At 56.3% G+C, this 21,016-nt stretch overlaps 2 protein-coding genes across 9 annotated transcripts in view; one reads left to right on the top strand and one right to left on the bottom strand.

Annotated features, from left to right (window-relative positions):
• Positions 1-4,889, top strand: part of DLGAP4 (DLG associated protein 4) — a 73,790-nt gene extending 68,901 nt beyond the window's left edge. For all 8 annotated transcript variants that reach the window (XM_027664069.1, XM_027664067.1, XM_027664066.1 and 5 more), the window contains 3 exons: positions 535-626; positions 1,875-2,027; positions 3,166-4,889. In XM_027664069.1, coding sequence (XP_027519870.1) covers positions 535-626; positions 1,875-2,027; positions 3,166-3,381 — 461 coding nt within the window. In that variant the 3' untranslated portion in view covers positions 3,382-4,889. The remainder of the gene's footprint in view (positions 1-534; positions 627-1,874; positions 2,028-3,165) is intronic.
• A 4,577-nt stretch (positions 4,890-9,466) lies between these two features.
• TGIF2 (TGFB induced factor homeobox 2) lies at positions 9,467-16,685 on the bottom strand. Its single transcript, XM_027664042.1, has 3 exons — positions 16,610-16,685; positions 15,543-15,778; positions 9,467-11,932 (listed from the first exon to the last, which is right to left on the bottom strand). The coding sequence occupies exons 1-3, from the start codon at positions 16,635-16,637 to the stop codon at positions 11,384-11,386; spliced, it is 813 nt and encodes a 270-aa protein (XP_027519843.1). The 5' UTR covers positions 16,638-16,685; the 3' UTR covers positions 9,467-11,383.
• Positions 16,686-21,016: the final 4,331 nt, after the last annotated feature.

Here is a 21,016-nt window from a genome sequence, read left to right as displayed (position 1 = left end):
AACAGTGTATTTGCTCTGTATGAGCAGAGGAATGTTGCCATGCCCAAAGGCTGCTTGGAAAACCTGTTAAGAGGAGCATGAAGTCCTGGGTGTCAGAAGTCCTGTCCTCAGTGTGTTAATCCCTGCTGGTACACGGAGGTTGCAGACAGGTCTCCTGCCCTTTGCCACGTTCACCTCATGCAGGGGTGGAAGAGCAGGATGTGATCTGTGAGGAGGTGCCAGCAGACCTACTCACAGGTGGTGCTGGTGGCTCCTGAGGGGCTGAGGGCAGTTTAAAGAACTTTCTGCCATCTTGGGTGTTGTAATGTCCTCAGCCTGGTCTACTTTTGGCCTACCAGAAGGAGCACTAACAGATGGTAAAGACAAATGTAGTTTCAAAACATCACCTCTCCCTGAGAGCAGTTAGTGCCTGAAGATCTCTGAAACTGTTTTTCTAATAACTTGAGTGTTTCTTTGCTTCAGAAACACTGGAGTTTATTGCTGCAATTAATACTCCGTTCAACTGAAGTCTTTTTCTTTTTTCCTCACCCGCAGTCTTAGGAAAAGTCCTGAGTGCAGTGGGCAGTGCACAATTACTAATGTCACAGAAGTTCCAGCAATTCCATGGCCTCTGTGAACAAAACTTGGTGAGTCTGGATTTGTCTCTTCTGGTTTCTGAGAGGGAATATATCTGCTTCAGCAGCACTACAGGAACATGGTGAGATATTAACAGGCTGCTGTCACTGAAAACAAGGCCAGTGCAGCTGTAGCCTCAGGTCAATGCCACGGTGGGTGAGGGCTGGCTTAACCTGCTGCTTCTCAAGGGCGTTTTGGGGTGAACTGCTGAGGTTTGGCTGAAGAGGAGGGACTGTTTGGAAAGCCTACTCTTGACCAGACATGCTTCCTTTGTGTGTAGATGATGTGGTTGGTAAAACTGTCCCGACAGGACTGTCACACTGGTCACACGGCACTAGGAATCGATTTCTGCAAAGGGAGTGTAGGGGTTTACCCTTGTTCAGAGCTGAACAGGGCTAATGTGGATTGATGGAATCTGTGGTTTTGTTTTCCCCTCGAGCTTTATGGATTTTGCCAACTTTCTCAGAGGTGAATTCCCCTTTACATGTAAAATAATCCCAGAGAAATGTGAGAAGGAGAGGGTAAAGTGCTGAGCATTTGCCTGCTGATCTCTGGCTGATCACAGCTGAGCAGCAGCACCACAGGCTGCCAGGCTGTCAGCAGAGCTTTGTGCTGAGTTGCTCCAGTGTGATCCCAGGCTTTCCAGGGCTGACGATGGCAGTTCAGCTGTCTGGGAACTGGGAAAATCCTGTTCCTGGAAGAAATTTAAGCTACTTAAAATTTTTTTACCCTAGCCTGAGAAGTACTGGTGCTTTCACATTGTTTTGGGGGGGAATGGAGCAAAGTAATTTTGCTCATGAAAGCTCTGTTTGGCTCCTTGGAGTGCTGTACATCTGCATGTCAATTCTTTAGGCATCAGAGCTGTGTTTGTGTTGTGGTGTGTCCACTTCCATTATTTCCCACCCTGAAATCAGGATCTCTGTGTTCTGGCTTTGATTCCCATGCTGGGGACCTTCAGGTGGGAGTTCCTGCTGTGGGATTAGTGCCAGCAGAGAGTGTCTATCTCAGGGCTATTCTTCAGGCTGCTGTAGAAGTGCAGTCAGTACCTCTGCTTCCTGAGCTTGGCAGAAATGGTTTGGGCTGTAAATGATGACTTTGGGTGTCTGCATGCTCAGGGCTGGTGTCTCCTGTGAGTTCTTGATGGTTTTGGTTGCAGGCAGGCGTGAAAGGGTAAAAGGTAAAATATGGTTGCAGGCTGCTCTGCTTGTAGGAAGGTACGTTCGTTCTCAAAGGGGTTTTTTTAATGCTTTCCCTTCTAGAACCCTAATGCCAATCCCAGACCCACAGCCCAGGATTTGGCTGGATTTTGGGATCTCCTTCAGTTGTCCATTGAAGACATCAGCATGAAGTTTGATGAGCTGTACCACCTGAAAGCAAATAGCTGGCAATTGGCAGAGACGCCAGAGAGAAAGGTGAGTGTGGGGCACTGGAGAGTGGCCAGAGCACCTTGCAGACAATTTTGGGTATCTCTTTCTGTCTGCAGACAGATGCTCTCAAGGGCTTCTGTCATCTGGCACTTGTATAGTCTCACAGCCTTGCAAGGTACTGAAGCCATTCTTCTTGAGTAATATTGGGAACAGTTTTGTACAAGGGGAAAAGCTGTTGGGATGGAGAGAGCCCAGAGTGGTGAGCAGTGCTGCAGGGGCCTCCAGTGTTCCCAGCAGTGGGTGAATGGGTTTAACTATTCCTAGTACCTGAGTAGTGTAGAAAACAACTGGAACCTTTTTAAAATGCAGAAGAGGTGGTGTCCCTGGCTCTGCAGGTAAGGGTAGAAGGACTGTGGCTCAGGGCAGGGCAGCATATTAAAATTTTGCAGTTCCAGATCAAGTCATGTTTTCATGCCGCCTGTGCTGTGCTCTGACCTCCAGCTCGGCCAGACACAACCTCTGAACTCCAGGCCACCTCAGAAGGCCCCTGTACCATGGAAGCTGCATGGAGCTGTGTCGAGGGAGGTTTAGGTTGGATATCAGGAAAAGGTTCTTCCCCCAGAAGGTGGTCGGGCACTGAACAGGCTCCCCAGGGCAGTGGGCACAGCCCCAAGGCTGCCAGAGCTCCAGGAGCGTCTGGACAGCACTCTCAGGGACATGGTGGGATTGTTGAGGTGTCTGTGCAGGGCCAGGAGTCGGACTCGATGATCCTGTCTGTGGATCATCAACCTCTGGGTTGTGGACTCCTCGTCCATGGAAGTGTTCAAGGCCAGGTTGGACGGGGCTTGGAGGAACATGGTCTAGTGGAAGGTATCCCTGCCCATGGCAGGGAGTTGAAACTGGATGATGTTCCAGCCCAAACCATTCTGTGATTCCATGAGTCTCGTAGGTCCTTTCTAACTCAAAGACATTTTACGAGTCTGTGAAATGCAAAATGGCACATCTCTAGGAACTGGAGCAGCTGGTTTTGAGGTGTGTTTTGCTCAAGAGCTGCTCCTGCTTCTCTCCCCTGACACTGGATCTCACTGCTCAGTTCCTCACACCTTAAGTCCCCACCAGGTTAGAGCAGGCGTCTGTGCATGTTTATTTTAGATTTGGGGGTTTCCTTACTGTCTCCCTAAAGGAAGAGAAGAAACCACCCCCTCCAGTGCCAAAGAAGCCGGCCAAGTCCAAATCGCAGCTGAACCGTGACAAAGGCTCCGACTCGGACAAGCAGCGGCAGGAGGCGCGGAAACGGCTGATGGCAGCCAAGCGCGCGGCGTCGGTGCGGCAGAACTCGGCCACGGAGAGCGCCGACAGCATCGAGATCTACGTCCCTGAGGCACAGACCCGCCTCTGAGCTACGGGCGGAGCACGGCACCGGGTGGGTTTTATAAGTCATTAAAAAGGAAAAAAAAGGTTCTCTTGAAACTAGTGTGATTTATTCAGTCTAGAGACAATGAGCCATCCTTGAAAAGGGCTCCTGAGTTGGCTTTTTTCTCTCAGCTTTAAGTAATGAAGATTTTAACAAAAAAAAAAAAAAAAAAAAAAAAATGCCCCTCGTTTTCTCCCTGGCTGTGATGTCGCTGAGTGGACTGGACAGACTCCTGGGAACTCCAGCCCCTCGACCTGGAACTTCAGTCTTTTTACTTGTTCTATCTCATGAAAATTATTAGCTTGTTTACAAGAAGAGGACAAGAAAACATGAAGCCTTGAGCACTTGCCATGCTGTATTCTTTCTCCTCCTTAGATCTGTTTTGCCCTTCTCATCCTTTATTTTTCCTTCCCCCTGCTCCCTTTTTCCCACCCTTTGCATGGTTTCAGTTCCCGTGTTCCAAACCCCCCTTCCTGCAGAGAACACCCATTAGTGTGTACTCCTGCTGCACTCTGCCAGCCAGCAGCCTTCCTCGGGGTTTGTTTTCCTTGGGATGGGATATTGGGGTGGGCAAGGACTGGGGGCAGGGGGTTGTATCCTCTGTTTATGGGAGGGAGAAGATGCTGGGGCCTGTAGAATGTACAGAGGGGTTGAAATGCAGCCCAGAAGCAAACGTGCAATAACCTGGCAAAGGGGGAAGGGACAGTGAGCAACTGATCCTGAGAGCTGGACCTTCCTCCAGGCATAGGAGCAGAGCTGAAGGACCACAGAGCACGAACCACATCACTTCGATTTTTCTTCTCATCCCTTTCCCAAGTTACCTCCCTTGAATTGCTTGTTGAGAAAGAAGCTGCTGCACTGAGGGACCTGTTTGAGTGGGTGGGGCCGGGGAAGGGCAGGGGAGCATCCTGGTGCTGGGGTGGGTGATCTGTGTGTACAGAGAGGGGGGCAGGGGCGGCCACCGGCCTGTACGATGTGTACATATGCACATATACACTTAGTAGTACCTGTATAGTAATTCCTACACACGTATACCTGCCCATGCACACCATGCAGGTGGGACACACCTGGGTGAGGGTGGGCTGATGTATAGCATATATTTTTACATGTACTATATCTAGATGTGTGTAAAAGTGTGTGTAAAAATATATACCCTGTGTGTAAGCAGATGACTATTTTTTCCTTATCTCCCTGCTCTCTGGGTAGAGGAAGGATTGCTAAATATTTTTTAGCCCGTTTTTCCCTTTGTAAGTCTCCTTTTCTGGCTTCTCGGAGCCAGAGCTGCCACTATGTGATTCTTTGCCACCCCCTCCCACTAAAGGTTTTTGTCCCATCCTGAGGGATCTTGCTGGGGATTTTTTTTTTCTTCACATGTTTGAACAAGTTGGGAGATTGTATGCTACTGTCATGGGGGTGGAGGTGGAATCCCAGAGGTTTCAGTGAGAGTGTTGGTGATCCAGAAGGCAAAAATTAAATAAAAGTGAAATCCTGAATGCTGTCTGAGCGTTGTGTGCTGTCCTGGTTGTCCATGAGATGTTTTTACCCACAACCCTAAACTCTGAAACATGGGGCTGGATTCCCATCAGAGGTTGGCCGTGATGTGATTCAAATTCAACATCGAGTTGAGGTGGGGGTCAGGCTCTTCTCACAGAACAAAGGATAGGACAAGAGGAAACAGCTTCAAGTTGTGCCAGAGGAGGTTGGATAGCGGGGAAAACTTCTTCATGGAAAGGGTGGTCAGGCCCGGGCATGGGCTGCCCAGGGCAATGCTGGAGTCACCATCCCTGGATGTGTCCCCAAGGTGTTCCCAGGTGGCACCTGGGGAGAGGGGTTAGTGAGCACAGGGGGATTTGGTTAAAGGCTAGACTCTTATCTTGCAGGCCTTTTATAACCTTAATGATTCTGTGTGGGTAGAAACACTGTTGTCTTGTGCTGTCAGGTTTTTGGGAGGGTTGCAAAGATGCTCTTTTAGGGAATACCAGGGAAATATGATTTTTTTTTTTTTTTAACTTTTTAAATTTTTGTTTTATTTACTCTTCCCAAAGTGGCTGAGGCTGCTGCTGGGAGCTGTCCTTGAGAGCTGCCCCTTTCCAGGGTCAGTGAGCACCAGCCCAGCCCCCAGATTGTTCATTGACAGTCACAGCCCCGGGCTGGGTCGCTAGGTGGGCAGTGGGTTGGGAGCTCGGGGGAGCTGTGCCCACCTGACTTGTTTGTTTGCTGCCCCTCAGAGAGAAGAGCTCCCAGGAGTGCAGAGAGTGGGTTATTTACCCTAAAACAACCAGAACTGCCCCTGGTCTGATCTGTGGAAGGGCCACATCCCAGGGCAGGGGGGCAAGAGGCTGTTCCTTGGGGTGGGGTGGGTGGGGCGGGGTGGGGTCCTGCCCCCTGCGCAGCCTCACAGGGCCCACGTGTTCGTGCCCTCTGTGGTCACGCTGGGTGTGATGGGCTGGCAGAGTGCCCCCCGCCGGGCTTTACCTGCTCACCTGTGTGGTACCTGTGTGTTATAGATATGACTTATATTAGTTGCATAATAATAAATATAAATAATATTTATGTGTTTATATATTATTATACCATCATCATCATGGCCAGTCTTCGCGAACAAAGATTTGGAAAAGGTCTTTACCCTTTGAGCCTGTGCAGTGGATTTTTTAGGTGAGACACGGTGTGCACTGAACTGAGCCCACCCTTTAATCCCAAGGTTCATCTGACGGGGACAAGGGAGCTTGGATGGTGGCAGCGAGGTCCTGGGGAGCTTGGACGGTGGCAGCAAGGTCCTCAGGACATAGGTTTGTTTAGAGTGACCTTCTCTTAGATGGATGGCCTTACAGGGCTGACAAGCTCCATCTGCCCAGAGAAGTTCCCTGACCGGGAATCGAACCCGTGCTGCAGCGGTGAGAGCACCACATCCCAACCACTAGACCACCAGGGAACCCCTATATTATTATACAGTATGATGTAATTTATATTAAAATATATTAAAGATATTAAAATTACCTAATCCCTACAACTTCATAAATGCACTTACATATGTTAATTACATAACTATATTAAATTACATATATATGCAGTACGTACATATACACATACAAATACAGGGATAAAGTGTTACATATATAAATAGGTGCATAACACATAAACAAAAAAAGTCTTACATGTATTTAAACACGCCCTTAAATGACAATTCCACTATCACGTATATAATCCTTATCTGAGGCCAGAGGGAGTACGCAGCCGATCACAGGGCTGCCTGAGATCACGTGGGCACCCTAGTGTCACGAGATGGCTGCCAGCCAATCACAGAGCGGCATGACGTTTCACAAAATGGCTGCGCCCTATCATAAGATGGCGGGCGAAACAAAATGGCCGCCTTCAGCGGACACGGGGGTGTGGCCTTGTGTCAAACATACTTCCGGGAATAACCCGTGGGCGGGGCGACTGGTCCTGCCAACCAATCACAACACATACGTAGTTGCAGGAAAAAGCCAGCCCCGCCCCCGAGGGCCCCGGGCGGGGGAGGGTCCGGGGGGAGTGGGGGGAGACTCAGTCTGTGTTCCGGGGTCTGCCCTCTCCCTGCTCGGTCCTTGTCCCCGGGGGTGCCCGCCCCGTCCCCGGTCCCTATCCCGGTCCGTGCCCCGGCCGGCGCTGCAACCCCGGGCTTTCCCGGCCCAGGAGCCGCTGACACAGCGGCTGTTCCCCGGGGCTCTCCCGTAGCGCCTCTTTTGCTGTGAATGCACGTGGGCCCCGCGGCACCGGCCCCGCACATTCTGCTCGGGTGTCCCCGGTCCCCCCCGTCAAACCGGGGCTCGGGAGCCGGGCTGGCGCCTCCCCGGGAGGCCATTCCGGGACACGCTCCCGGGTGATCCCCGCAAGAGGAGCCGGGTGGGTTTGTGCTGCCCCGGCCACACGTGCGGGGCTCGGGGACCTTAGGGGGGGTCCCTGCTGCTTCGAGGCACAGCCTCAGCAATGGGAGTGCAGCTGCCAGGGAGGGGGGCCCGGGGCCTGACCCACCCGTGGGTATTTTTGGGGCAGTGTTGGCAGTGATGTAAGAGCTGTGAAAGGCTGGGAGAGCTGGGGGTGTCGAGCCTGGAGGAGAGCAGGTTCCAGGAAACCTTACAGCTCCTTCCAGTGCCTAAAGGGCTCCAAGGTGGCTGGAGAGGAACTTGGGACAAGGGCCTGGAGGGACAGGACAAGGGAGAATGGCTTCCCAGCGCCAGAGGGCAGGGTGAGGTGGGATATTGGGAAGAAATGTCACAATATGAGGGTGGGGAGGCCCTGGCACAGGTTGCCCAGAGAAGCTGTGGCTGCCCCTGGATCCCTGGAAGTGTCCAAGGCCAGGTTGGATGGGGCTTGGAGCAACCCGGTCTAGTGGAAGGTGTCTCTGCCCATGGCAGGGGGTGGGACTGAATCGTCTTTAAAGTCCCTCCCACTGCAAACCGTTTGATCATTCTTTTAAGTAGAAAAGTGTGGCATTAACAAGGCTGTTGAGTGTGCCCAGGGCTGGGACAGAGCAGCGCCCCTCCTGCCATCACCGGTCCCAGCTGCTGCCCTGGAAGGTATTGAGGGTGGGATAGGTCAGACCAGTGCCCTTCTCCCCTGGAACGCCACTCAGTGCCAGCCGGGCCCCATCGCCCACAGCACTGTGTCCTGACCCCTGTTGGGGCCAGTGGTCCCTTCCCCATGGTGGTGGGTGCAGCTCCCCGAGGCTCTGCCTGTCCTGTCTGCAGGTCCCCAGGGCCTGATGGGTGGCAAAGGCACCTCTGTGCAGCTCAGGAGCCTTGAGGTGCTGCTTGAGGCCACAGGAGGGGCAGCAGAGCTGGGGGCCACCAGCTGTGGTTCCCCCAGCTATGACCATCTGTCACTTTGCAGACCTCTGAGGTGGGCTGCAGACCCTGCCCTGGCTGAGTCCCGGCTCCAACCCCCCATTCCCCATGGGAACATGCCCCATTCCACAACCCTCACCACAAGCACAAAGCACCAGTGGCCCATGGAAGGTGGGGGACATCCTGGTGCTATTCCTGACACCGTGGTGGCCCAGGGGTTTCCCTGGAGCTGCAGGAGTGAGGCCTGGCTGGAGGCCTGGTGCCTCCATCCCTGCCCAACCCCCACCCAGAGCTCTGGGGGTCGCCATACAGCCCAGGAAGGGGTGAGGGGGCTGCAAGGGGCTGGGGCTGGCACCCCCACCATGGCAGGGAGCTGGCATGGACTGCAGCCCTGTGTGTGCAGGGCTAGTGACCCCTGGGGCACCCTGAGCCCCCCTTGCAGCAGTGCCTGTGCTGCCAGCATGTCACAGCCCTGACATAGAGAACAGGACCCAAGGCAACAGCTGGAGCTGTGTCAGGGCAGGGTGAGGTTGGCTCTCAGTACAAGGTTCTTCCCCCAGAGGGTGGTTGGTCACTGAACAGGCTCCCCAGGGCAGTGGGCACAGCCCCAAGGCTGCCAGAGCTCCAGGAGGGTTTGGATAACACTCTGAGGGACAGGGTGGGATTGTTGGGGTGTCTGTGCAGGGCCAGGAGTTGGACTCAAGGAGCCCTTCCAGCTCAGGATCTCTGACTTGTGGCAGCAGTGTAAACCTTTGGTCCGTTCCCTGCCTGCTGTGGCAAAGCTGGTGGGAGCTGCTGCTCTGCGAGACCCCCACACCCCTCCCAAGGCTCCTGCCCCCAGAGCTGTGCTGGCTTCCCTGTCCCTGCCAACCAGGAGGAGGGAAGACACAAACACACCAACTTCTGCTGCTGCCAAATGCTTCCTGGCTCCCAACACTGGGATCAGACCCTATGGGAAGTGAGCATATACATGAGTCCAAACGACAGTGGGATGGGCACAGAGCTGTGCCAGGCACTGGCCCCATATTCCCACCCCATCAGTGTTCTGGCTCCAAAGCTCCTTTGGCTGAGTGTCAGCATGTGTGGGCAGAGCTGGTGGTGGGGGAGGATCAAGTGAGGCACTCACAAATGGCACAGTCCAGTCTGACGCACAACTCGTATTTTAAAAAAAAACAACCAAAACTAAAAACCTTTTATTTGACAACAGAAAAACAAAGAAAAAGATATTTACAGTAGGGTTTTTTTTCCTCCATAATTTCATTCCAATAATCCCTGCCCTCACTGCTCTTCCTGGTCCATCCCACAGCAGCAGCACTAGCCCCTGGCACAGGCACAGCCCTGGGGGAAGGAAACCATTTTGGTTTGACTGGGGCAAGATCAGGGGGAAGAGGCCGAAAAGCCTCTCCCTCCTTGGGTGGAGGGACAGGGCTGCAGGGGGGTGAAACAAGGGAGGGAGTCAAAATTCAGGGCTTTCCCCAGAAAAGAGAGAGAGGGCAAAGGCTGGTGGTGAGGAAAGGGATGGCCACAGGCACACAATGGGCACCACTCACCTGACATGAGCCCTCTGCCCAGTGCTGGAGCCAGAGCCATCCCAGCTGCTGCCAAGGTGACACACCTTGGGAAGCCTTTCAACAGCCCCCACCAGCACTGGGGATCCCCTCTCCCTGGCACCTTCTTTCTGAAGAAAGGGGGGGTGGGAACACCAGTCCCTGAAATCAGTGCTTTTCCCTTTCAGCTCCATCACCCCCAGTGCTGCTCCCCCAACACTGCTGGCTCCAGACACTGCATAGCACCAGGTCCTGCAGCCCTTTTCAGCTCCAGTCATGCAACTCATCAGGCTAATTACCTGTGATTAGTGCTTCTCGGGACAGGTAGCACAGTGCATACACAGCACTATTAACTTACATCTTAAGGGAACCAGCAATGCCTGGGCCCTGGGACCAGCACAGCACCCAGGGACAACAAGAGATGCCCAGCCAAGAGCTGCCCCAGAGCCCGAAAAACCACCCCAGGCCAGGGTGGGGGGGCCCAGCAGCTCCCAACAGACACCAATTTGTCACTAGAGGTCCCCAGCACGGCACAGCCACACTCAGAGAGCGAGAACAGGAGGGAGGGGACAGGGAGCAGCAAATCCATCCTCAGCCTTCCCAGTGCAGCTCATCAGCACTTGGCTATGAGGTCTCGCAGGAGCCCTGGGCTGCACTCACCAAATGCACTGGCCATGCCCACAAAATGCCCCTTTCCAAAGGCTAAAAAAAAAAAAAAAAAAAAAAGAAAAGAAAAAGAAGTTGGTATAAAATTCCCAGTCTCAGCTTTCCTCAGCCTGCTGTCAGCACCTTGCAGGCTCGGCAATGCACTTGCTGCTCTGGACACAACGTGCACACATTCAGCAGGAACTCAAGGGAAACATGGGGGAAGTTGTGGAAATGCTTACAGATGAAAAAAAAATAATAATCACATAATAAATCACAATTAAAGGGAAAATGTTTCAACAAAACTTGCTAAACAGCACCACAGAGACTTCTACTGACAGCATCCAGAACACCCTAAAATGGAAGAAGAGGGTCCCATTTTTCCCATGTGATAAAATACCAGAGACTCCAGGTTTCCAGTTCATCTGTACTTTGCCCTTCCCTGGGCAAGGCAGGGCTCCTGGTCAGGACCAGGAACCAGAAAGAGCCCCCCAAAACAAAAGGAAAAAAAAAAAGGAGGGAAGGGATCAGAGATTTGATAGACAAAAAAGCTTTTCATCCATAGTCCTTAAAATAGATACCAACACTTAAAAAAATAGGTTCTCTCTTTCTCTTCCTGAAAAAATGGTGCTGGTTGGACCCTTGTTTGCAGGAGAGAGGAAGAACTCAGCAGGTTTTCCAGGGGAGCTCCATAGTGACGGCTCCAGCAGTGTGGCAGGGACAGGTCAGCACTGCTGCAAAGGTCTGGTCACAACTGTCACCCGGGGCACCACCCTCAGCAGTCAGCACATCTCCCAGCAGGAGGATGGTGTGATGGGACAGTCCTTCTTCTCCCCCCCTTGGCTGACAAGAGAGATCAGAGCCCCCCAGGAGGCCAGAGTCCACTTCTGGGATGGGCTGGTCAGAGGTGCACGAGGCTGGGAGAGTCAGGCACCCCCAGGGAAGGGCGCCCTGTGGAACCCGGCCTGGGGGTTATTTGGAGGCTCCTGGGGGCTCAGTGTGGGGAGACAGGGCCAGCTGCCCACTCTGCCGCTGCCGCTCCAGCTCAGCCGCCTTCTGCAGAGCAACCTCCACCAGCAGCTGGAAGCTGCTGAAGTCGTCACCGAAGAGCTCAGGGGGTGTGGGCGGTGGCGTGTTGAAGAGTCCGGGGGTGGGGCTGGCAGCCTCAGCCCGCGCTAGCAGGGTCAGGGTGCTGCTGGTGGCACCCACTGGTGCTTTGGGGACAGGGTCCAGCTCTGCTCGTGGCCCAGGAGGCTTCTCCCACTCGGGGCTGTGGGTGTTCACCACCGCCAGCGCCTGGGCCGGGTGGCACAGTACCTGTGGGCACACCGACATCGACAGCACCTTGGAGGCCCCCACGGGAGGAACCACCAGCACCCCGGAGCCAGCCCCCCGCGGCAGGGCCACGTCACCAGCTTTGCCCCCCCGGCGGGAGATGGTGAACTGGTTGGGGTCCTTCCCATCCTTGCGCAGCATGTCCGGGAGCAGCCGCCTCCGGGCATTGATGAACCAGTTGCAGATCTGGGAGGAGAGAGGAACACAGTGGGGTCAGCCTGGGGCTGCCACACGGACACAGCGCTGGCTGGAGGGTTGCAGCCCCAAGTCAAGCCAGAAGCAGCTCCCCCAGATCCAGCAAACAGCACCCACACACTCCACCTACCACAGGTCCCCCCCCAGCTCGGCACCTCCTTCCCGTGGGGCTCCAAAGAGGCAGAACTACTGCTGGCACCCACGGAAACCCGAACACCAGCTGCTTCCTGCCTGGCACCGCCAGCCTAGGCAGCCCCTTCCTCCCTGCACCCCTGTACCGGCTGCCCGTGGTGCAACGCTCCCCTCAAGCCCTGCCAGCCCACCCTGCAGGGACTGTGCCCCCACGGCACTGCTGGCACCTTCTCTCCATTGCAGCACACAGAGTGAGCACAGACTGAGTAGCCTTGGGGCCCAGCTACCCCACAAGCCACAGCACGACTGCAGGGAGCCACAGGAGCTGCAGTGGTTCCTGAGCAGAGCTGCCCCCCAGGGAAGGATGGGCTCAGTGCTGACCCCACTGCACAGCCCCAGAGTCCTGGCCCCTGCCTGTGCCCAGGTTCAGACAGGTGAAGCGGGCACAGCTCCTGCCATCGCCCCAGCCAGAGGACTTGGTACTGCACAGAGCAGTCCCAGGCTGGGTACAGTTCTACCTTCTCCAGGTGACCCATCCAGGAGCTTGGCACGCCCAACTGTTTCCATGCTGATGCCAGTGTCAACATGCTGCCGACCTGGACAGGAACACTGAGGCTGCATGGATGGAAACCCCAGAAACCATCAGCTGATGGAGCTGCAGCCCCCCACCCTCTAACGGGGCCGGGACAGTGGCTGCACAGATACCTTCCCGTGCCTCCTGCCCACAAGCAGGGGCACAGCTCACGGCAAAGGTTCTTCCAAACATTTGCACACCGCAGAGACTGCACCTCTGGTAGCTCTTCAGAACCTAGCTGCCATGAATTCAGCCTCAGTCATGGATTGTTTCAATATCTTTATATAAAACACTACATTAAAATAACTGCCTTCTTCCTAGAAAACAGTTAGAATAGAATAAATCAGGGGGAAAAATGTTTGATCTTTCCTAACTCAACAGCTATGGGAAATATTTCCCTCAAGGAGAGAGAACTTGCCACAGCTTCAATCACAGCAAGATTTCAGTTGTCCTTTTTCTGTCCTTAAGACAATATTTGGCATTAAAACTCTCAAATGCACCAGTCTCACTTCCTTTCTCCTTCCAAACTTCCTCCCTTGCAAGCCTTAGCTGAGTTCCCGTGACATGATCCTATGATCCCATGAACATCCACCACTGTGATCCCCAACCAGAGGGCTGCACTGCCAACAAAAAACCTGACCAACTCCACAGTGCTGAGAACTCTCTAAAACCCTGCCTGTCTCCCCCACCATGCTCCTTCCAGCATTCAATTCTCATTGGGTAACACAGCACAGAGATGGGCACACACAACCACTGGTGTCATCACATGGTGTCACCCACCCAGGAGCTGGCTTATGCTCCCGCTTTGAAGCAGCTTATTGTTTTTTTAACCACAGCCATCCCTTTTTAACCACAGCCATCCCACCAGCCCACACCACCCCGTCCCTTTAAGCAGTGTCTGTTCTCCTACCACTGCAAGAGCAGCATCCCCTCCCTCCACATGGAGGAAAAGCCCATCCATCCCCACAGCAGGGCACAGGCTTGGAAAGCTGCTATCTGGGAAGCCTCATTGGGAGCAGGTGCCACTTTCTTACCTCCCAATTTTCTTCAAAGGAGGCACATGGCTTCCCAGTCTCCCTGCTCCCTGTCTGCCAGTGCCTGGCTCCAGCTCCCCAGGCCAATGGAGCAGGCAGGGGGATGCACAAAGAAAGACCCGGGGGGATTGGCCAGCGGCTGCAGCAGAGCCCTGTGCTCCAGGGGCTCTTGGAGAGGTCAGATCAGCACCAACAGATTGAACCCCACAGCCACACCATGGGGTGTCCCACTCCTTCAGCCCAACAGCAGATGGAGCTTCCCCACGGCATCCCACTGCATCCCCTCAAATGGACAGAAATCCCAGTGTCAGTCCTCAGCTGGCCCTAGGAATGTCACCAGGCTGGGACCCTTTGCCCAGGGGTACAGGACAGCCCCCTCAGGGGCACATGCTGGCTGTGGTGGTCCACGGGGGCAAACAGTAGCCAGCACATGGCAAGGCCACACTTCAGCATAAGCCCACACATGTGCCAACCCCCTCTTGGGTCCCACGGGGCTCAGGGCACAGACAGTGCCAATCCCACTGCCACAAGCCCTGGGGTAACACCGTGTGCCAGGCACCGCCATACCTGCCTGGGATAGGACAAGCCCAGATTCTTACAGCTGCAAACCCACTGCTGCTCCGCCATCACTCTGCCTCGAGCCCTCCCAGGAGCTCCAGCCTCTCCTGGGAGCAGCTGCCTGATACACACCTGTGGCACAGCCAGCACTTACAGAAATACATTAAAATTAATAAGCAAGTTTGCCTTGCTGGCCAGGAAAAGGGAAAGCAGACAGCCCTGCCTGCACTCCCATGTCCGGGCTGGCTGACTAGGACCGTGCTGAGCCACAGGGACAGGAGCCAGAGGTGCAGAGGAAGCTCCAGGAGAGGAGTCCAGCTACAAACCCACTGGCCCTTGCCTGCTCCCCTGCACCCCATTGTATCCCTAGAACCACAGAACTGAGCAAAGCCCCCGTTCATTTCCCCCCTGCCAGGCTGGGAGAGGGAGAACAGGGCTCGGGGCACACAGGGCTGTGCATGGAGCACAGGGACAGGCAGCTGCAGGCAACTCTCCCAGACACTCTAACCACAAGCAGGGAGCACACCAGAGCAGGAAGGACAAGCACTACTCACCCCCAGGGCTGGCCAGGGCTCCTGCCTGGGCATCCATCATGGTGCCACAAGGAGAATATCAGCCAGGAGCAGGACAAAGGAACTCCTGGGGAGGAGTCCCCACCTGGGCTCCCCTTAATACAACTGGGGATGCACATGCTCCCACTCTAACTGGGGCCAGGTGAGCCAGCCAGTACTTAACAGTGCACCTGAGCTCAAAGCCCAGCCCAGCCTCTCCCTCCTGGGATGGTTAAAATCATAGAACATGCTGAGTTGGAAGGAACCCATGAGGCTCATCAAGTCCAACTCCTGGCCATGCCCAGCCTCAGGACTGTCCCCTGCCCAGCTCTGTTCGCAGGGGGTGGTCACCCTGGCCTCTGCTGGGTGTGTCCAGGGGAACAGCATAAAATAGCACCCCCCAAAACCCTCCTACCTGTGCAGCTTTTACTAACAATAAGGTATTGTTCAGCCTGTCCCCACTCCAGTTCTCACTCCATCTTCCGGTCAGCCAAAATTCTGTGTTGCAGCACTGCCATAAAGCTGGTCCCCCGGGGTTCAGACGTCTCCCCAAAAGAGACACCTGTCATACAGGTTGGTTTTGCTTCCCCAACATCCCCTCCCTTGCCTCCTCGCTGCCCTTCAGAGGCAAGTGGTCCCGGCGTGCCAAGTCCTTTGGGAGCCTTGGTGGTGTTCTCCTGTACCATGCAGCATGACAGTGGCCCCAGCACTGTTCCCAGCAGTGTCCCCAGCAGGTGGGGGCTGGCTCCTACCTGCAGCACAGAGAGGCTGGTCTGCCCTGAGAGGCTGAGCTTCTCCTGCTCCGAGGGGTAGGCGTTGAAACGGTGCTCGTACAGCCAGTCCCGCAGGATCTTCACAGACTCCTTGGGCAGGTTGCCCCTTCTCTTCCTCTTGGACTGCAGGGGGTCAGGGGACGTGGCGCCGTCTTCCTCCCCCGGGTCACTGTCCGACATGGTGGAGCTGCCCGCGGGTCCCTCCTGGCTAAAGCCTGGCAAGAGGGAGCCAAAGGGAGCATCAGGCAGTGTCCGGCCAGGGGAGGGAGGAGAGAGTTCCAACCGATCCCCCACCCCCTCCAACGGAGGGGTCTCACCCCCTCTGTGCCCCGCCGGGGGGGGGGGAAACCAGAGGCAGAGACCCCCGGGGGGGGCAAGCGACAGGCTCCGGGGGACAACAGCGGCACCGACCAGAGCCCCGGGATGCGGGGGAGCTCAGCGTGGGGCTCCGGGGCGCTCAGGGTTCGGGGGGCACTCGGGATTCGGGGGGCACCGCAGGGGGCAAAAAAACAAATAAAGTGGGGGAGGGGGAGTGGTGAAGAGGGGAAGTTAAAAATAAAAACAATCTCAGCAGGAGAAAGAGGCCGAAGCTGGAGAGTGGGAGAGGAACCACGCGGGGTCATTGTGTGGCGGGGATGGAGGCGGGGGCGGCTGTCACGGGCCGGGGGCTCGGCTCGGCTCGGGCTGCGGTGCGGGGGCTCGGCGGGTCGGGCCGGGCCCCGCAGCCCCTCCGGCCGCAACAGGTACCGCGGCGCCGACACAAAGCGGGGGAGCGGCAGCCGCGGCCCCCCCCGGGCGCGGGGGGACAGAGGAGCTGCAAAGTGGCCGCGGCCTCACACCCCGCACTCCACCGCCGGCCCCGGGCACCCCCGGCCGGGCAAACTCCGCCGGCCAAGTTACAGCGGGCGCGGGGCGGGCGGGACGCCCCGCCCGCGGCTCCCGCAAACTTTGCGAGGCGGCGGCGCGGCCCGTCCCGTTCCGTCCCGCACAAAGGCGCGGGGCCGCCCCGCTCCCCCCGCGCCCCCCGGGATCCATCTTTGCCTCACCCCCGCGCCGCCGCCTGGGCGCTCGCATGGGCCGCGCCGGGCTCTCGGTGCCGGGGCCGGTGCGGGGCCGTCCCGCGGCGGCGGCCGGGCGGCCGGGCGCGGCGGAAAGTTTTGGGTGGGCGGCGGTGACAGATGCCGAGACAGAGTTCCCTTTGTTCCCGAGGAGGCAGGAACTCGCCGGGCCCCCCGCCCCCGGCCCCGGCCCGCCCGCCCCCGGCTGTCACCGGGCACCGGGGTCCTCCCGCCCCTCCGAGCCCCAGCCGGTACCTGGCGCCGGCAGACCCCTGCCCGCACGGCCCCGCGGCGAGGATGGGGCTCGGCCCCCGCTCTCGGACACAGCCCCCGGCGGGAGCGGGGAGGGAGAGAGGGAGTCTCGGAGACCCCACACCCGCCCGGCCCTGCGGAACCCCCACACGGAGCTGCACCCGCACAGGGGCACCCCCCGGGGACACCCACCCGGGGACACCCACCTGGGGACACCTGCACACGGGCATCCACCTGGAGCCACCTGGGACATCCACCCAGGGACATCCATGCAGGGATACCCACCTAGGGACACCTAACACAGGGACACCCACCTGGGAACACCCTCACCTCGGGATACCCACCTCGGGACTCCAACCTAGGGACTCCCATTCAGGGACACCCACCCAGGGACACTCCACAAGGCACTGCACAGGCTCTTTCCCCCTGGCTGAATCCTATTGCTGAGCCCCGGCGGGTTACTGGTGTCTGTGAGCAGGGTACAGGGCCAGGCCTTGGGACAGCAGCTGTGGGGGCAGGTGTGGGTGACAGCCCTGGGGACCTTAGACCACCATGAGGCACCACCAGTGGTTTCTTTGGTGTCTAACTAGATAGGAAATCTGAGCAGAAGCTCAGCACATCACTGTTCCCATGACAATGGAAGGTGTGTCCAAGCAAAGGTGATGACCAAGGAGGCACCAGGTGGAACTCTCACCATGCCATGGCCATCAGGCTTGGCAAGGTCTCTGGAAGCCCTTCTGGGCTGCCCCTGCTCTCCCTGTGGCTCACCACCACCACAGCAGAGCCCAAGGTCACCTTTTGAATTTTGGGGACCAAATCTCTCTGTTTGCATGCAAGCCTGCTGCTGGTCTGGAATGTGGCTCCCATGGGATTTCCCCACCATAGCTCTGTGCCCTCCTGAGATGCAGGGCTAGGTCACACCATCACCCTCTGCCCAGAGGGTGCTCAGCTGAGCCCAGAGAGGACGTGTCTGTCATGGACACCCTGGAATGGTATCTTCATCAGTGGGAACGACAGAGAGAAGAGCTGCTCTGAGCACCGGTGGCACATCCCAGCTCCTGCAATGGAGAAGTTCCACTACGGGAAGCCAAGATGACCCTGTCCAGCAGCCAGCCCAGAGGCCTGCCAGCAGAGATCCCTGTCTTGGGAATGTCCTCTTGGAGATGTGCTTTTTGGAATGTCCATTGCCCCTCCATTGCTCATCCTTGCCAAGCCAAGCCTCACACACATGTGTGCATTCCCCAGGGACCTGTGTGCTGGTGGGCACAACACCCTGAGGTCACCAGATCCCGCTCCATATCACCCTGGTGCAGGAGTTGGCCTTGGGGCAGCTCCCCCCTGCTAGGCTCCACCACCTCTGCAGGCTGTGCTGTGGCTCCCCTCCCTCCCCTCTTTGATGTTCACAGGGTAAAAGATGAGGATCCTTTCCTTTTGAGAAAAGATGCAAAAAACATTCTTTTATGGCCAGTTTGCGTGGTGCAATAAAGGATTAAATTGGAAAAAAAAAAGAAAAAGGAGAATTCCTTAAAGCATTTGTTTAGTTGCTGCTGAATCTACCACGTCCTGAGTGAAACTGCGCCTCAACCTGCTTTTGCTCCATTAATGCCAACAGAGCTAGGGCTGGTGAAGCACAAGTGAGGGGTGGGAGCCTTGGATGCACATGCCACACACTACAGGGTCACACCGGGCAGGGAGCATCCCCTGGCCCCTCCAGTCCTCTCACACCAGGCTGACTTCTGCCCACTCCAAACCAGGGCCATCACCAGGCAGGGTTCATCCTGCCTGCCCTCCTCCCTGTGCAGCCATTTCCTGGTGGGTGACACTGCAGACCCCCCTTGGACACCCCCAATGGTCTGTGTCATCCACTGTGCCCCAACAGGATTATCCTTCCAAGCAGTCTACTTTTGCTCCCACCTTCTGGAAAAAGCTGCCAAATTAAGACAACCAGGAAACAGCCATGAGCCCCCTCAGGCCCTCCCACCCCCCTGTGCTCCCTGGACTGGTAGTGTGGAAGGAGCTTTGGAAAAATCCCACTGGGTGTCTGAGTGCAGCATGAGGGCAACCTAAATCCCTGGGCAAGCCCAGCCTGGCACAGGAGCCAGGGAGCTCCCAACTGATGGGGAATGAAGAGCCCCTGGGATGAGGGGCCAGGGCAGGGGCTGTGGGGCATCTTTCTGCCCATTCCCACTGTAAGCTTGTCCAGGCTGAGCCCTGCCCAGGCACACTGACATGATAATACTATTAAACTTCAGCAATTTGAACAACAATCAGTGAGCAAGAGCCTGAGGGGGGATGCTGGAAATACAGGGGAAGCTGGAACTCCCAGAGAGATGCTGGGAATCCCAGGGGGATGCTGGAGTCCCTAGGCAGCCTCCCAGGGTACTGACCCATCTCAGTCAGGATTCTCTCCACCCTTTGCCCATCCTATGATATGTAAATCTTCATTTTTAGCAAGGAAAAAAATGGATTGTGGTGGATTTGTGGTGGGCTGTGCTGGCTGTTTGCTGCCGCCCTGCCCTTGGGGCCACTGCATCCAGCAGTGGGTCCTGCTCCCTGCTCTCTGGCAGGGCCAGTGGACCCCTGCAGGCTGGAATTTCCCCAGTAGAAGTGGGATTCCCCTGGGAGCTGGGCTCCAACACTGGAGCCCTACATTTGGGCACTGCAGCCCCTCCATCTCCTCCTATCCCTTCCCATGGGGAAGCTCTGCTGTTCCTCTTGTCCTTCCCAGAGAGCACAGGCAAGGACAGACCCTCTCTCAGCAGGTACTGCCATACCCTTTGCCTCTCTAATATTTCTCTAACCTGCATCACTGGACAGGGAAAGAGGAGCCGTGGTGCTCTGGGGACACTAGGATGGAGTTTACAGCACTGGAGAAAAAAACACTCCTGAGTCAGGGTGTACTGGGAGCAGTGTCACAGCTGCTGGAGGCTGGGGACCCTTCCCCTCTGCTCTGCACTGCTGAGGCCACCCCTGGAGTGCTGGACCCAGAGCTGGGCTGCCCAGTACAAGAGACTGGGACAGACTGGAGAGAGTCCAGCACAGGCCAATGAAGGTGATGGAGGGACTGGAGTATCTCTGCCATGAGGAGAGGCTGAGAGAGCTGGGACTGCCCAGCCCGGAGCAGAGCAGGCTCAGGGGATCTCATCTGTGTGGATAAATACCTGGAGGGAGGGTGCAGAAAGAACAGGGCCAGGCTTTGCTCAGCAGTGCCCAGGAACAGACCCAGGGGCCATGGGCACAAACTGAAACACAGGAGGGGCCCTCTGAGCATCAGGACACACTTTTCCACTGTGGACAGCTCTTCTAGATTGACCCAAAAGCAGGGTTATTTGCTTAAGTTGATGTTCCCCTGCCCCAAACAACCACTTCTGAAAATAAATGTTGTTTTATTTCGATGCTATTTAATACCTTTGAAATTAGTCAGGTCAGGTTGACCTGCTGCCCATGCTACTTCTCATTCAGCCCAGGGTACAGCTGACTTTCTGGGCTGCCAGGGCAGTTGGCCGAGTCGCATCCAATTTGTCACCCACCAGGCCCCCCAAGTCCCTCTCCCCAGGGCTGCTCTCAACCCACCCAGCCCCCAGCCTGTGCTGATGCTGGGGGTTGCCGTGACCAAGATACAGAATCTTGCACTTGGCCTGGTTGAACTGCATGAGGTTCACATGAGCCCAAGTAGTTTTGGAGTTTCACAGAATCATCAAGTCCCAGAATGGTTTGGGCTGGAAGGGACCTTAAAGGTCATCTCATTCCACATCCCTGCCATGGGCAGGGACACCTTCCACTAAACAGGGTTGCTCCAAGCCCAATCCAACCTGGCCTTGGACACTTCCAGGGATGGGGCAGCCACAACTTCTGTGCCAGTGGAACAGGTTTATTTACTCTTCCCATACGTACCCCAGTGTCCACTAAAAAATTTCCTCTGCTTTGCTGCCTCAGGGTTGAAGGACGCCCTGTCCTGAGAGTCCTGTGATGTCACCATGGCCTTTCCAGCAACAGGGCAGCTCAGACCCAACAGTTTTGGCAGCTGCTCAAGGCAGCACTTCTGAGAGCCCCACACTAGAGCCTGTGGCAGCCCCCAGCTGGGGTCGGCAGTGCCCACAGCTGGGATCAGCCACCGCGTCCATCCCACTCGCGGCACTGCGA

Source organism: Corapipo altera, unplaced genomic scaffold (genome assembly GCF_003945725.1).
Source record: "Corapipo altera isolate COAL_440 unplaced genomic scaffold, ASM394572v1 110, whole genome shotgun sequence".
NCBI classification, from domain to species: domain Eukaryota; kingdom Metazoa; phylum Chordata; class Aves; order Passeriformes; family Pipridae; genus Corapipo; species Corapipo altera.
The sequence above is the reverse complement of the archived record's forward strand: the minus strand, read 5'-3'. Positions and strand labels throughout refer to the sequence as shown.